At 49.3% G+C, this 16229-nt stretch overlaps 5 protein-coding genes and 1 non-coding gene across 6 annotated transcripts; 4 read left to right on the forward strand and 2 right to left on the reverse strand.

Annotated features, from left to right (window-relative positions):
* The first annotated feature begins 1631 nt into the window (after window positions 1–1631).
* BO70DRAFT_363544 (uncharacterized protein) lies at window positions 1632–2521 on the forward strand. Its single transcript, XM_025543596.1, has one exon. The coding sequence runs from the start codon at window positions 1740–1742 to the stop codon at window positions 2319–2321; it is 582 nt and encodes a 193-aa protein (XP_025397751.1). The 5' UTR covers window positions 1632–1739; the 3' UTR covers window positions 2322–2521.
* A 440-nt stretch (window positions 2522–2961) lies between these two features.
* Window positions 2962–3034, reverse strand: BO70DRAFT_t209. The gene has a single exon. It is a non-coding gene; the product is annotated as a tRNA-Lys (tRNA).
* A 3251-nt stretch (window positions 3035–6285) lies between these two features.
* BO70DRAFT_70217 (uncharacterized protein) lies at window positions 6286–7252 on the forward strand. Its single transcript, XM_025548659.1, has 2 exons — window positions 6286–7190; window positions 7249–7252. The coding sequence occupies exon 1, from the start codon at window positions 6626–6628 to the stop codon at window positions 7127–7129; it is 504 nt and encodes a 167-aa protein (XP_025397752.1). The 5' UTR covers window positions 6286–6625; the 3' UTR covers window positions 7130–7190; window positions 7249–7252.
* Window positions 7253–8946: 1694 nt separating this feature from the next.
* On the forward strand, window positions 8947–9299 carry BO70DRAFT_397880 (mitochondrial 54S ribosomal protein bL33m; the record flags this gene model as incomplete). The annotated part of the gene is made up of 2 exons (XM_025546741.1): window positions 8947–8959; window positions 9130–9299. 2 exons carry the CDS (start codon window positions 8947–8949, stop codon window positions 9297–9299), a joined length of 183 nt encoding a protein of 60 aa, XP_025397753.1.
* Window positions 9300–9769: 470 nt separating this feature from the next.
* On the reverse strand, window positions 9770–14220 carry BO70DRAFT_295172 (uncharacterized protein; the record flags this gene model as incomplete). The annotated part of the gene is made up of 4 exons (XM_025539502.1): window positions 9770–11504; window positions 11628–12377; window positions 12439–13434; window positions 13979–14220. 4 exons carry the CDS (start codon window positions 14218–14220, stop codon window positions 9770–9772), a joined length of 3723 nt encoding a protein of 1240 aa, XP_025397754.1.
* A 1039-nt stretch (window positions 14221–15259) lies between these two features.
* BO70DRAFT_430517 (uncharacterized protein) lies at window positions 15260–16204 on the forward strand. The gene is made up of 2 exons (XM_025548164.1): window positions 15260–15611; window positions 15694–16204. The coding sequence occupies exons 1-2, from the start codon at window positions 15425–15427 to the stop codon at window positions 15954–15956; spliced, it is 450 nt and encodes a 149-aa protein (XP_025397755.1). The 5' UTR covers window positions 15260–15424; the 3' UTR covers window positions 15957–16204.
* Window positions 16205–16229: the final 25 nt, after the last annotated feature.

Raw genomic sequence — 16229 nt, forward strand, 5'->3', positions numbered from 1 at the left:
AGCGATCCATGAGCTGGGTGGGATGATACACTGTATTTCCCCTCACAAGGCCATGGCTACACCCAGTAATCCCTTGGGGGGAATGTCTTCCTTTCTTACTTTCTTTCTTTCTGTTCCCACTTGATACCCGAATTCACCCGTCCGCGGAGAAAACGAACCAAGGGCCCCAAACAAAGGAGAAAAGGAAAAAAACAAGCCCGTTGTCTTGCCTCGCAAACAAAGCAAGCAAGCACAATGGTAGCAAGACCAGCACTCTGCAGCTGCAGCTGCAGCTGCATCTCTGACTCATTCCCCCTCCCACTGGTCCAACACCCGATACCTGCAGCCGACCATGCATGCAGCCAACCCCGACCGGCGATCCACCAGGATTATCTAGTCCCCCTCCTTTCATTTCATGTCATGTCCGATGCACACCCTGCACAAACATCTCCTTTGTCCAAATGCTGATTGGCGCTAACGCGCCCAATTAATGATGCTGTATATCCTCCGATAAGAATGATTTGACAATGGCACCGCATGCAAGTCTCAGTTGCTTTGCTCTACTGTAGCTCTTCCTAGGAGTAGCGTCGTACACTGCGGCTCCGATTAAAGTTTATTTTGAGTGACTAGCTATGTATTCGTCGATAGGATAGGCAGGCAAGCCCTTAGACCAAGGCAGTGAGGCTCCGAGTCGCACGTTGGATCCTTATTGGTGTGCGCTGTGCATAGACCGGCCTGGTGCCACCACCACCACTACTACTTACTTCCCATCCACCTACCCGGCCCCTAGTCCTACCTGCCTACAATCCGTACCTACATACATGTGGGTAGTATATACCCGGTACATGCTACATAAACCTGTACCACAATCCCATGTAGGTATCATGTACAATCAGTAAGCCCTCCATCCATCCACTTACCCAGTTAGTTAGTACCTCATACCTCATACCTCATACCTCAAACTAACTAGTAGATAAACAAACACACACACTCAAACATAGCCCAACCCCCAACCCCCCCAAGAAGTCAGAACCAGCCATAGTGCTAGACAGCACACACCCTTGCACTAGCTACAGTATACATCTACCTACGTGGTTCAGAACGACCGATTCGACCGGCCCTCGTGTGGGTCCTGGATAGTTCATCGCAACGGGCTTTAAGTGGGTGCGCAGTCCCACTGTGGGACGGACGGGCACGGTCGACCGGGTCGAGACTGAAGTGTGGATACTAACTAACTCAATATCTTCGCCCATCGCCGGCGCCATGGTCCATCGCGGCATCGCGGCTTCGTCCTCCCGAATCCCGGCCGCCGTCAGATTCAGCAGGATGCAAAACCGGGTTTCTTCAACCGCCGTTAGTGTTGCTGTTAGCGGAGGGGGTTGTTGGTCGTGTGGGGTGGGGGCCGGGGAAGTTGGTCCGTTCGCTTTGTTTTGGGAAGCTGGTTTTGGAAGGGTTTGGGCAGCGAGGGCTATATATAGAGGTGTGGAGACCGGAGACTGGAGAGAGGGAGAGTGAAAGTAAGACGAGCTGAGGGGATGATGGGTGGTTGTTGTGGGGGTAGGGTATGATGGGCAGATTGGGAGGGGGGGGAAGTTGTTTTTTTTTTTTTTTGATCGCGATGGCGAAGATGAAGATCAATGATGGCTAATGACTACAAGTTGAGAATTATAGGTTATGGTGATTCGGGGATTAACACCGGTTGTTGTGTTATTCTGGGACTCAATGCGATCATTGTTGTCGTGGGAGACACCACCACAACAATGCGACCACCGTCCTCGATTATCTCCGTCGGCCAAATTGACTCCTCGTTGAAATTGAAGAGATCACAGAGTATTCCTATTCCAAGGAATACGCCACATACGACACGGCGTTTCACCTACAAATCGTCTGGTCACCAGTTTCGCGACTTCACCCGAAATCTCCCACCAGATACACCTCAATCGACTCTGTACCACCTCCATCTCCGCGGACCTCTCTACGGCATCAATATCCAACCCAGCTTGGTCCCTACCCGATCAGGGACGCCTTGTTCATCTGGCGCAGCACTCGCCGAAGCGGATCCGCAACAGCGCCAACTTCAGCTGCAACATCGCGTCGTGGCCGACATCACACAATCCCATTTCCACCCCAGACCATCGCCTTGCGTTCTCTCCCACCACTATCTATCTATAGCAAAAGCCCTGACCCCCACAAACACCGGTACGTGTATACTCTCTTCACCGACACAGGTCAGCTGTCAACACACCCTCTGTCCGTCTATAGGCTTCATTCTCTCCCCACTGGACCTTTTACTTGAAACTCAATTCTACCACTTGGACATGAAAGCTGTCCTCTACAGCTGAATCAACACCAGCCCGATTGCCATTCTTCTTTCATGTTGTCTTTCGCAGCCAGCTGTGCACCCGATGCTTCTCCATTCCAAATCATCCGGATTTCGGTTCTAATTCTCACACCGCAACTCCCCTGCGTCTCCCTCATGCCTCTCCGAGGAGAAAGACGCAATTTAATTTAACTCTCACATTAGTGGACACCAGAATCGTAGACCTCCACCCACCAGCCAGGAAATGGTACTTTGGGAGAGATGAGAGGAGGAAGTAGAGTGTCTGTAGTATGAGTATGTGCTTATGCCTCTGAATAGCATAGACAACCCGGATGGTCTGATCAGTACAGAATCCAAACCATCCATTGAACTGGCTGTCCTGAGCTGACTTTGATCCACCCCGTAAGCAGGACCGAGCCTAGAGATATCTCTTTTTATTTTATACGCAATAGATCGATGATGTCAAAAGAGAAAGAAGATTAGATAAAGTTCGCATAGATCGAACGGACCAACGGTCCGGGAGACTATGGGATGTAGTAAACATTACCCCAAGAACCCAAATTTTTATAACCAGAAAAGCTCGATAAAATCAATCGATAAATACTCAAGAACGCAGTTGAGTGGGAGGGAAAAAAATAAAAAAAAAAAAGAGCAAAAAGAGAAGCCCAACGCGGGGGTTGAACCCGCAACCTTGAGATTAAGAGTCTCACGCTCTGCCGATTGAGCTAGCCGGGCTGTTGTTGTTGAAGGGTTAGCGTAGCTTGGCTACATAAACCAAAACAAAAGTTTTATCACTGCAAACTTGATTCTCGGAGGCTTAAGAGTTGGGAAGAATAAGTAAGCAATCTCAACTAGTTACCACCAGTTTAGACTCAAGATTGGTGGTATTGCGAGAAGGATGTGGGATCATATATATCTACCAGGACATATGGATTAAACGCGCCTAATGCAAATCAAACCTTTACCCCGCTTCCCTTAGTACCTTTCCTTCTTCGCTATCTTTTCTTCCTTCAACATTTTGACTTATATACCTCCTCCGTAGTCCATACGAAGTACTCCGTATATCGTAACACAACCCCATAAACAGGCCACAAAAACCCATTCCACCCCAGACTCAGCAAGCACGCACGCACGTACGCACGAACCACCCCCCCAGCCCTACCTACCCTTCCCTTTGAGTCATAGTTATAGTATCCACATGCTACACAGCCAGGTACATAAATAGCCTGGTCCGTGGAAATAACCCCCCCCCAAACTCTGTCTCCGTAGAAGTGTGGCTGGTGCACCCACATACCCACCACCACTAGGTACCACCCGCGGCCGCATCCTCGCAATCCACCCGACAGGTTGGTTGGTCGGGTGATCTGACAACCGAAGTGCCAATAATACACATATGCAGTCGCCTTTTCTTTTAAGTATCTACCCTTCTGCGGAGTACTACTAGGTAACTAGAATATAGTGGGTGGCATCTCCCGGTGCATCCGACCCCGCATGCATACAAACCCTGGCACCCACCGATCCGCCTGGAAGAAGCTTCCTGGTTAGTTGAATGCCTAGTAGGTGGGTGGATGGATGGACGGTTGGATGCATAGATGGGGACTTGGTTGGATCGAGTTGAGTTTGTTCGGTGGGACGCAACGAGTACTCGTGCTAGTATTGTTACCGGATACCACACCCACTTTGGCAAGGAGGGCCGGATGTACACGGGATGGGATGCGCACTATCTTTGTGTAAGTACTGTCCAGGTTCACACGGGCTCGCGTGGGCATAATCCCAGCGAAAGGGGCCGGTGATCGGTCTGAAAATGGGGTCCGTGATTGGGGGAGGGATTCATCCATATGAGAGCTCGCACTTGAATTTGGTTTGGGGTGTGGATGGGGTCATGGGGTTGAATTGGGTGTTGGGTGTTTGGTGTGGTTGGAGTGTTCGAGGGATGGGGGATGATGGACGGGGATGGGTCGGTTGGGTTTGACTTCGTGATGATCAACCAAGAGAGTGACTGGTTTCGGAAGGAATTGGCTGGTTGGGTTGGAATAGAGGTGGTGTGAGCATATGTATCCATCCCCGTCTCTATCTCTATCTTCACCTCCGCCTCCCCCCCGAGTCCCCGGGACCAAATGAAGGAAAACAAAAGAACGATAATATACCCAACATGAAAGAAGATCTGTCAGCCAGCTAATCTAGATAGCCCTACATCGCATCGGCACCCGGCAACCCTCGTTAGGCAACTGTGCATTAGCCTGAGACCCTGAAATCCGGTTTCCTAACAGGTCAGCTGAAGGCATCACTTGCAGCGGATGACTGCCGGCTCTGCCGGCTCATCAGTAGTTGCTGCAGGCCGTGTGTCGGTAAAATCTGCAGGTCATGGAAAGTTAACTATGTCGATCCCAAGGCTAAAGGGGAGCTAGTGACTGAATAAAATAAGATAAATTGGGATTTAAATTAAGTTCTAGGGGACGGAAGGTGGTTTCTTCCGAGGATTGTGTTTCTATCAGGGGAGGATGATGTAGGAAACCCTATCTGATTTTCATAAAGGGAGTCCTCAATATAGTGTTGGCAGTATGTATGCGGGTGGCTAAATCAATTTAGATACTTTTCGAGGAGATGTCTCTGAATTCCTTGGATTCTCTTTCCAGAGTTGAGGACTTGTGTCAATCTGTCTGTTAAATAGAATAGCCAAAGTTAGCTGGAAAAGTAGCACCTGTGCAGCTTAGATGAACGCACCTCCACGGATGTGTCTGTACCCCACTCCAGCTTTTTTGGAAAGGTTATCCTGGAGACTTGAGAGCTCTGTAATTGCCCTCATAAACGGGGAATAATTCCCTTCAGCTTTTATTTCGAAGGCTGGACTCTTCCATAGATTCCCTCGTGGGTTGTTTATTAAATCCCCAATCCCATCTTCCTGATCGAGCACGCCGTCAAGACATTGCTCAAGGGTGTTGAGAAAGATCGCTTGCTCTGTACCAAGGCTCAACAAATAACTTTCCAGCTCTTTGCGATATCATTTTGCTCGGAATGTCTTGAGGGTCTGAAGTCCTTGAACGTAAGTATCAAACTGGCTTATGAGGAACGGGAGTATGGCGAGGGAAAAATCGGTTGCCTCCATGCTGGCTGCTCCTACGAGCTGAGTGTTGACAGTCAGATGGAGCACTTGCCTCTCGACCCCGCAGTCAATGCCACGCAGCCACGCCACACGTGACAAGCACCTGGTGCACCTCAGCAAACAAAGTCCCATCGTTCAACCCATTCAGTCTATATATTCTTCTTGTGTCGGGTTGGCTCTGACCACATGGCTAACACAATCTAATCCGCAACACGTGTCTGTCTTAAACAGCTAAAACTGACTGATCCTCTTGGGAAAATTAACACAGTACGAGTCGGAGGTCTCTCAGGTCCTGTGGCAAGGTGAGCTGGGGAGGTTGCAGGTCTTGGTTGCTAATATCGATGCCCACCAGACGGGACAAACATCACTCGATCATCGACTACGCGATGCTTCACATCAATCACATCAAGTCGCAAACCGACAGACTGCTGAAGAGATTACGAAGGATATACGAAGACTTGCAAGATGCTGTGCATGGCCCAGTTGAACACCACAGTCCATCTGATACTGAAGATAGCGACGAAGAACAGACAGAGGTATAGGATACGATGCACAGCTTGTATCAGTTGTCGATGGTGATCCAGAAGCCAGCGCATCACGATAGACTACTGAGAACCAAAAAACCAGACGCGCTCATGTTCGAACCTTTCGATCGGATGCATGTGTTGGGCAAATTTCCCAGGATCGAGGATACTATCACGGATTGACTTGGAAGTGCTTTGTCGAGACGATGGGCAATACTGCGGCATCGGGAGTGACAACCTCTGAAGCTACGTCAGGGTATCAGCTATGTTTTGGATGACCACCCGGACACTGTCTCGATCAGACTACCTGACACTGTTGCAACTGAGTTTATTGAGACGTCTCACATCTATTCAAATCAGGATGCTCAGTCTACCATCTCGCAGACATCCTCCGCAACACTCATGCATGGCAGCGAAGGCATGGTGATACCACCCTTACCATCAGAATTCGCCGATGGAAACCCTTTCGAATGTCCATACTGTTTTGTGATCCTGACCATTATGACTCAAGATACATGGGCGCGTCATATTTTTAAGGACTTGATGCCTTAAATTTTGCCTTTCCCTTCAGCTTGTCCTATTTACCAATCCTCTCTTGATACCGAAAATCAATTTGAGAAACATGTGGGCCGACATTTGGAAGAGCTGACGCTTTTTGCTCTGCCGCAGCTAGCGAGCGATGAAGATGAAAGTTCATCAATGTCGATATCTGTAGAACAGACAAATACAAAGCCAGCCACTCAATCAGAAACGAATGATGATTTTCCAAGTGGTCCAGAATCCCCAGATGGTTCTGAGCATGGTCTCAATGATGTATTGTCTTCCCCGATTCAATATGGGCTATCAACCAGTACAGGGGGCAAAATGGCCGATATGGTCGAGGAAGCCGCGTCAAATACTCGGTTACAACGAATAGAAAATGAAACCACAAGATCAAATACATTGATCAGAGAACAAAGAAGGATAACGGCAGGCGAATCTACTAGACAAACTGCACCTAAGCAGAAGACAAACGAACCAGCCGCAAGAGCAAGCACAGGACCAGAAGCAGAGAGAGCAAACATATTGGAAGAAGAAGAACTAAGAGACCGAGAAAAAAAAACAACAAACACGGTATTAAAGGAATTAGGAGAAAGGTTAGCAGCGTTGGTACGACTAAGAGAAGCTGCAGATCCCCCTCCACCAAAAAAAAAGGCCCATTAAATCCAAAGATGCAACTTGAAGGAAGTTTTCTTTTCCTTTTGATATATGCTGTTATTGGAAGGTAGGAGCGGTCCAATCTAATATTCTTTCAGACATACATTCAACTGAATATAATCCAGGGCATGAAAGGGCTTATACAACAAGCCTTCCACGTCGAGGTAATCGGAGCCCATGTCTCAGAAGGACATTATGACTTGGTAGGACCAGATGGTAAAATCATCCTGCCCGAGGCTTGGGAGAGTATCATCAAGTCTGGTTTGACTATAACCATGCAAAGTGCCCGATTCCAGAACGACAGCAGGATCCAGCCGTCCCCGACGATTCGGCTGCCATTGCAATCTTTGAACCCCCCTGGAAAGTATCTCGGCTTCCTCTGGGGGAGAAAAGTGGCCCAAAGCTCCCGACCCCGGATCATTTGCTATGTGGATAGTCGGAGGTAACCGCTCGAGGCTCAACCGGGCTTTGAAAAATGGGAAAGAGCGGGCGAAAGAAAAGGGTAATAGCACAGACTTACGGGGGCTGGTGACTGAACAGGATGCTACCCAGCAGGCTTTCAGCGAAGAACAACCCGGAGACGAAAGGTAATGCAGCTGAAGTAGCTAAGGCAGGGAACCCTGCAGTAGTTGAAAGCCACCAAGACAATGGCTGGAGCAGCAGCCAAGTCAGTATCTTCAACATGTGTCCCCAGACTTCACATCTATTTCATAACTTCAGCTATAGCTCATATACTTCGCCCTGTTCTTTGAAGAGCTAGAATCCCAGGAAAAGCCCATAAAGCAATCCGTGTTAATAGACCATAAGATCCATACACTTGGTACTGCATCCATTATTTGTCTCCACAACCATATTCCAAATCGACCCAACAGCCAACTCACCACTGTCTTCAATATCATCAGACAGAATAACTACCATCCACCTTTATCCCCAAGTGAAAATCCCCAAATAACCCCTCGAAACCCTTTCCCCCTCAGAAAAAGAGTATACACGCCAACCCCGTACAAAACACAGCCTGAGGCAGAAATTGAACAAGACCTCAAGAGGATGTGATGAGGTTGTTGACGCTATGGGTATCTTTCAACCAGCCTGAGGCAGAAATTGAACAAAACCTTAAGAGGACGGACCCAGTGAGGTTGTCGACGGGCCAGAAAGTGTTCAAAAGGTTAACCCCGATTGGGAAACACCACCATCACCACCAACCAGTCAGTGACCAACAATAGCAGTTGAAAGTCTCGAAGAGAATAGCTGAATCAGTAAGTAAAGAAGTACTGAAACAAGTGATGGAGACCCTGGACATTCCAGCAGCGATTTAAGTTCAAGTTTGCCGACTGGGGTCTAAGATGTGTTCTTAGACGCTATATTCACTCTACAAGTTGTATACACACACGGACAGCTCCATAGAGTACTTCCCACCTCAGAGGAGAGATCAAGCCCTCGAGAAAATGGACAAGTTAGAGAAGCATGCCACGCCATACCTATGACTGGAAATATATCCTCAACCTTACGCCTCTTCTCAAAAGCGCGATTCAATGAACAATTTCGCCGACACTCCGTGGAAAAGAGGATATGGGCCTGAGGCCGAAATTGAACAAGACCTCAAGAGGATGTGATGAGGTTGTTCACGCTATGGGCAACATTCGGCTAGCCCGATCAGGACTAGCGCCAACACCGCGGCCCAACCAACCACAGCACTCCATCCCCCGTGTCCTCTCACGTGACATCCAGGAATCTTCTCCGCCGCACCTCCGAAAGATCTCATTCCGCTACCCGTCCACACCCACCCTCCCCGTGCATTCCCTCATTCGAATCCCTCCGACAAGATGGCCAAGAAAGGTGAGATTACTCTCCAACTCTCCTGTGCTTGATTCCGCTCTCGAATCATGTGTCTGTCCGCGGCGCATGCACGAAATACGTTACGGACAGACAGCATAGCGAGCCAGCCTGCGGGACATGGCATTGGGGATTGACATTGACTAACTAATGACCTACGAACCACCTCACAGCCAAGTCCCGTACCATCTCGGTGCGCCTCATCTCCATGGCCATGACCGGATACTACCGCACCATGATCCGTCCGCGTCTCCACCGCCCCCTCAGCATGCTCAAGTACGACCCCGTCGTGAAGAAGAAGGTGCTGTTCCTTGAGGCTACCAAGGGAGGACGGAACAAATGAGCGGGTGCGATTTATCGACTCGCCTACCTACCTATTCACCTACCTATCTATCTACCGACCGACCAGCCTCCTGATCTACGTACCGACGTCCCGACCTACCTACCTTTTCTATCTCCTTGTGCGGCCGCAGTGGGTGGGGGTTGGATATGTGAGGGGGTGAATCCGAATCCAAATCCGAATCGAGCTACCTGATACGGCGGCATGAGTGCGATCTATATACTGTCCCTCGAACGCAGCCGTCGCGGAGAAGATCCATCGATATGAAACGATCATGTACATTAAACGGTGCATTGGCTCGGCCGGGTCCGGACGGGCCGCGCTGTGTATCTATTTTGGTGTTGTACTTTTTTTAGGCGTTTAGAGCAGACAATCTGGGTTGAATCGATCTTCAATATATCATAAACTTGTGTCTTTGGCTTCGTGGATGCTAGGAATATGGGCAATTTGCAATGAAATGGCTCGGTAGGGGATTACACTGGCAAATTGGAGGTAGCTTGCGAAACAAAATAAGGGGGTGGTAAAACGGGGTGGGGGAAAGATGAAATTGGAAGAATAGTCGCTGCACACATCTCACTGTCAATTCCTGACATTGGGCATTCTGTATCCCTCACGGACAGTATTACTTTCCCCGGTTGAACCGGGCGTTGTAGTGATCGCCTATTAGTCTTAGCGTCAGTCTGTCTTCGCGTGTGCTGCTCACCTCTCGTCTTTCGTCCGCCCCTTCCACGAGTCATCTTTTGACTATTGCTCTGACTGGGATTCATCGAGGGTGCTTTGCTGCTTCCAGAGGCCAGTTTTGTAGGACTGGACTTGCGCTCAAAGTACTCATTCACCGGCTTCTGTGGTCTAGCACCAGAAGGGTCTGAATCTCGTGCTCGTTTGTTTTCGTTTGAGCGTGTAGTATCGGCACGAGTGTTGCCACTAGTATTGGCGTCCATGGACACAGAGACATCGTGTTCAGCAGCTCGGGCCACAGGGTTCTGTCGATTTCTGGAATAGGTCCGCCGAGTAGTACGGGGTCTGTCCTCAATCATATCTCGAATGTCACCACTCTGAGGCTCGGGTAGTTTGCGCTTCTGTGCAGTCGGGCTTTGTGCTTCGAAAGTGACTGCCTTCTGCTTTGTCTGCTCTTTGATAATATCCTTTTTATCGTCCGGTATCTGCTCACCCTTCAACTCTGCCTGGGAGCTGTGCTTTTGAGACGAAGCCGTGCCATTGACTGTGTCGACGTCTCCATCGGCTTTCTTAGGAGAGTCCGGCTTTGTGGCTTGTTTCTCCTCTCCGAGATCCTTCTCCAGATCCACCGTTTGGTGCTCGTCGGGATTTCTCTGGGTATCCGATGGGACGACGGCCTTTTTCTCCTGCGTGAGCATCATCATAGCTGCGATGTCATCTTCTTCATTCCCAAAAAGTGAGCAACCGTCCTGGGAGGACTGTCGAATGCTCGAGAATGGCACAATTTTGGGTGTCCGGACCGAGGATAAATCCTGTTGACGGCCAAAGTTGCTTTCTGTGACTTTGGCTTGTGGAAACGGAGAGGAAATTATGCTTGCCTGCATGCTCTGCGTTTTGTAGACCAGTTCTGTAGCCGTGAATAGCTCATGTCCAAGGCTTACAACCCTCTGGGGCGTCAAAGCTTCAGTATTCAACCCGCGGATGTTCTTGCCAGGTGTATTCAGTTGTGCCTGTGTTGTCTCGATCTGGAACGAGCGTAATATCATTTCCAACATGCTCCATGCCACCGAAAATGACTCTTCCGGCGCAGAAAGCCCCACCTGAGTGAGCATCTCCTTGATCTTGTTGACCCAGTGCTCAGATTCCTGCACCCTTTTGAGTAATGTATGGATCTCCTCTTTGGCCTTCGCTTTGCTGTTCACGAGCTCAGATTTCTCGGACATCACAGCGGTAAGCTTCGCCTGGAAGAGGCTACATTCATCTTCCTTCGTCTGAAGAACCTTTTGGAGTACATCTTGCTTTCGGTGCAGATCTTCCAATTCGTCCCCATTCTCCTTATTCATCTTAGAGCATTCGCCTTCAAGGCTGGAAATTTGGACCGTGGAATCTTCCAGCTGCTGGCGGAGAGACTCCTGCTGCGTTTTCATCGAGGACTCCAATTCCATGAGTCTTTCGATTTCATTCTCTTGACCCTCCACCTTTGCCATACTCTCTGTTAACTGGATCCGTAGATCCTCAACCTCTTTTTCTCTTGAAGCGAGCTAAGATAGTCAGTAATGTATCACGTCAGCTCTCAGTAGCGTACCGTTGATTCCATTTCACTCCTCCGTTCCATCAGCCCTTCATGTGCTGTCTGTAGGGCTTTAGCAACACTGCTGCTTGTAGAGGTATGTTAACCTTACCAGCACTAATTGAGCTTCTGCCAGTTCCGCTGTAACTATTTCCATGTTTCTCTCGATATCAGTCTTTTCCCGCAGAAGCTCATGAAGAACTTGCTCGTTCTTCGCTCTATCAAGTTCCCGAGAGACAACACTGGCTCTGCTGAGCTCCTCGCGGACCCTTGCTTCCACAGCTTTGACTTCATCACGAAGTGCAGCAGCTTCTGATTCAGCTTGACGTACGCGAGACTCAGTCTCGTGAGACCTCGATTCTGTTTCGAGGAGAGATATCTTAATAGCCTCGTTCTCGTGGTCTTTGGCTGTTATGGTAAATTCCGCCTGCCTGAGCTCTTCCGACAAGAGACGGATCTTTTGTTCCATTTCAACAACTTCTCGATTGTGGCGGAAGCTCTCCTCTCTGAGGAGCTCGATATTCTGGGGAATTTGCATCTCCGATAGGTTCATTTCCAGAGTTTTCATCTGATCCGCAAGACCCATTTCTTTATGCTCAAATGTCTGTATTGAACAGCTAATCTTTTCGATGGCCTCAAGAAACGTCTTCAGTCTCTCCTGAAGGCTGTTGCGGCTTTCTACGTCTCTGGTAAGCCTCTCCGTTAGAAACGATTCGCTGACCATATGGTCCTTGGTCAATTGGAGCTGTTCTTTCAGACTCTGCGCTAAGTTCGTATTTGTCTCAGTTACTTCGCAGATACCTGCACTCAGTTCATGCATCACTGGGTCCATTCTGAACGATACTGTCAGAATCGACTGACACAACCTAGGAGACGTAGGAATTCGAAGCTTACCGAGATATGAAACCCCGGAAAATCTCTTTGCAATCCTGTCCATCTGCTTTGTTGGCCGTGAGCGTCTCCCTGATCTCTTTTAGCGAAGACAGACATCCGCGGACATCTGAACCAATGCTCTCTCGGAGTGCCTTGGTACTGGAGTCATGCTGATAGCATAAGATTTCGAATGCAGAACCAAGGGACTTCATAATTCCAAGTTGATCAGACCGAATCAGGGCCAGCTTCGCTGCTTGGGTCTGCGAACAGTCTTGGATGAACAGTTCCAGACGCTTCGATCTCTTCTTCTCATCGGATAGCTGACTTTGGAGATACTTGACACTCTCCTCTGCACCGCTTAGTGATCGTCTCAGTAAGTCGCCTTGGCTCTCCAACTTCAAAATCTCGTCCCGTCTGTTATCTGCTCTATTTGAGATCATAGCTAACTGTGATTTTGCTTCGTTGATGCTTGAAGTAATCTCACTCCGCTCATTCAACAATGTTTTTCGCGCTGCCTTGAGCTGGATGGCCTCACCGCGAAGATTCTGATAGTCGCAGCCGAGTTCATTTAGGAAACCTTTGAACTTTAGAAACTTCGACCTCCACGTATCCATTCGAGACTTGTAGGCCTTTAGTGCAGCCGCTTGATTCTGTTGTTTCCTTCCGGAGAGCTCTAGCTGACCTTTTAGTGCATTGTTCTCCTCTGCCATTTTCATCATATCAGTCTCCATCTGCTCCTTAAGGTGAACAGCTGCAATAACAGAATTTTCGCGGTCCCTGATACGGGTGATCATTAGTTGGAACAGGTCTTCTTCTGAAAGCTGAGACCCTCCATTTTCGGAAGGCAGGAGAGGGGCCCTTATAGCTCGGCCTTTACGTCTTTTTGTGACTTTGGACCTTTGATTCGCAGTGAGAAGCGAATGCGAATGAAGCCCACCATTCTGGTCAGTATCTGGATTAGGCGCCACCGAGCCCATGAAAGAGGCAGTTGCCTTTTCTGAGCCTTTATCTTCTCCCCTCGATGCTGGATTACGGCCAGCGATCTGCTTTTGTCAGCATCTTCGAACAACTTCGGTTAGTGTCGGGCGATATATCTACCTGGGATGTATTACTGGCTTTTCTAGCTGAAAGTTCCATTAGTTGCGCATAAGAATGAGGTTGGGGTTACGTACATAGTGCGACACTCTCGGGAGGTAGACTTTGAGCATCAGCACTAGGCAGCGGATCCGCATATGGCACGGATCTTGTGTCGGGCTCCAAGTCCTGTGAACTCTGCTCGGCAACTGCCGTGTGAGGATGTGTGGTTGTAGAAATAAGCACCGATGTCTGCGTCTCTCGATGTGATTCTTGCAGTGCCGTCTTTTGAACATCGCCGCTCGATACATTGCTTTCCAGAGAAGCGCTGCCGTTCAAATGTTAGCAAAGGTCTTGAGCTCCAGCACTTCCGACTTACACTTCTTTGCTCCGGCTTTTCTGGTGGCTAGAAGGTGCGGGCAGCCCACGATCAATGCGACTAGGGGGCTTGCTGGATGTTGTATCTGGCAGTGGTCTCTTTGCCGACTGAAGAGAGAATGAGTTCGGCCCCTGAGCAGGCTTGCTGAAGCAGAAAGCCGCCATATCCATCCCCGAGCTTTTGGGACGTTCCATGAGCAAAGGGGATACATGTCGTTGTCCCTGGTATGTGTCCCTGATCTCCGTTGTCGCCATCACTGCTCTGAGACTTGGGGAAACGGGCTCGATGTTATCCGCCATTTGTAGCAGCAGCATTTCTTCCTCTTCGTCATAATTTGCACCGACCGGCATTGTGAGGTCTGGACGGGCAAGAGTTTCCGCCGTAAACGACTGGAAATCCTCGTTCGGCATCTTGACGCGCTGTTAAATTGAAGATCTGTCAGTCTGGGGGTGAGAGTGGAAGCAAGGACAAGGGAAGCTATAAACCTGAGGGCTTAACAGGCCGGCACTATCAGCAAATATGAAATTTAAAACCGTTCGACAGACTGTCAGTCTCGCTGGAAGAATGGTTGCATCTGTAGTCAGATGGCTTCCTTGCGAAGGATGGTTCGATTCCCAAGACCTGAGACGCTCATGATGGGTAGAAAGAAGGCAAGCAGAGCAGGAGCTCGAGAAGAAGGCACTCGTGACCGCGATACGAAAGAGGCAGGAACATGGCTGAGCGTGACTGCCATATTCGGCAATCCTGTTTACATTCGCTATTTGCTTTCGTTGATTAGTGGCCAGACTGACTGAAAAAAGTGTCAGTCGGCAAGCATTTCTTTGATCTCAGGTCAGTCCATGTGCGATTATTTCCTGTCCCTGACATTGCCCATATGCCTGATCAGGTCGGGGTTAGGATCATCGTGAACCCGTTGAAGTAAAGCGCGCAGTACAGATGTGTCGAATACATCGACCGCACTCATATGGCTCTAGAATATAACTCCGATGTCGCCACAACACTGACGTCAAGTCCGCTATCTACCCCGTACGCCATAAACAGCGCGATTCGTTCAAACACCTCGACGTGGCCTCCCTAGCGCCCAAGTCTTGTCGACTGATTCCCTGAAGAAAGATGGGGCATCTTGCGTCAGCGGCCAGCCGATCTTTGCGATTGGGCACGGGGCGGAGGCTTTGCGGGCGCGGTGTTGCAGCTGGCGCCGGCATCTAACACTAAGCCGGGCCCTTTGTCTCTGATTTGACGTGGTGTTTCATCCTCAAACCCCTGAAACAGCGTCATCCTGGTCCACCCCATCTTCGGGATTTACACGGCCGTCCTCAGGCCTATCACACCCCATGATCCCACCATCGCTTCCCCCCGCGATCCTATCTTCACACACCTGTGACCCCTAGCGATGCGACCCTGTCGGACCATGTCTTCTTATATGGCGAGGTTTTCCTCTGCAGGAGAGTTTTTGTCTCTCTGCTCCCTCTTAAATTTTACATCGATAACTCTACCCACAGCTTGAAACCTCTTCAAGAATTAGTCCGACGGGTTCCTCTTGATTGCGGAGCCATGTACTCACAATATACTTTTTGGATGATGGTCCTTGGGCTGCCAACACGCGCTCTCGCCCAAAGCGTGCTGAACGAGGTCGATAGTCAGGATGGAAATTCGGATTCCACTACAAAGAACCGCAGCGTTTCGCCAAAAGGAATGATCATCCTGTGTACTATCGTCGCCCTGGTCTTGATTATTGGAGGTGGGTTCTTCCCAGTCGATGCGTTCGAGTACATCGAAAGATATGGCATCAAACAGGTGCTGACGGCTTTTTCGATCCATAGTTTCTTTCACAACCGTCTTCATAGTCGCAAAGAAGAGGCGCTTGAGAGCACGCGACACACTCTGCTACCCTGATGGCGTTACGGAAGTTATGGAGACTCCATCGGTCTCCAGGACAGTGACAGAAGGAAATGAGAAACTGTCAAAAGGCTCATCGCATATTGGATCACAACCTGACCTCGAGAAGAATGCCAGGACCGAGAAAGAGGACCCAGATACGAGACCAAAAGGATGGGGGACATACTTCTCCTTCGGACGCACATAGATTATGGACATATCTCGGTTATTGCAGGTCCAACCGAACCTCTGGAAAATGAACGACACGACCACTGAATTTGCACTGATGACGTTTTTATTATCATGGCTAGCCTGTTTGCGTACTTTATTTATTTATTTTTTTTTTTTTGCTATCTTTGTGGGGTTTGCGGAGTTAGAGTTGGTGTCTTGGTTCTTCACGCTACTACTACTTCTACTACTACGGATTAGAGCAAAAACCCCGCATTTGGATTTCTTGGCTGGAATACCCAGATGCGAGGTA

The sequence above is a fragment of the Aspergillus heteromorphus genome (assembly GCF_003184545.1).
Source record: "Aspergillus heteromorphus CBS 117.55 chromosome Unknown BO70scaffold_19, whole genome shotgun sequence".
NCBI lineage: Eukaryota > Fungi > Ascomycota > Eurotiomycetes > Eurotiales > Aspergillaceae > Aspergillus > Aspergillus heteromorphus.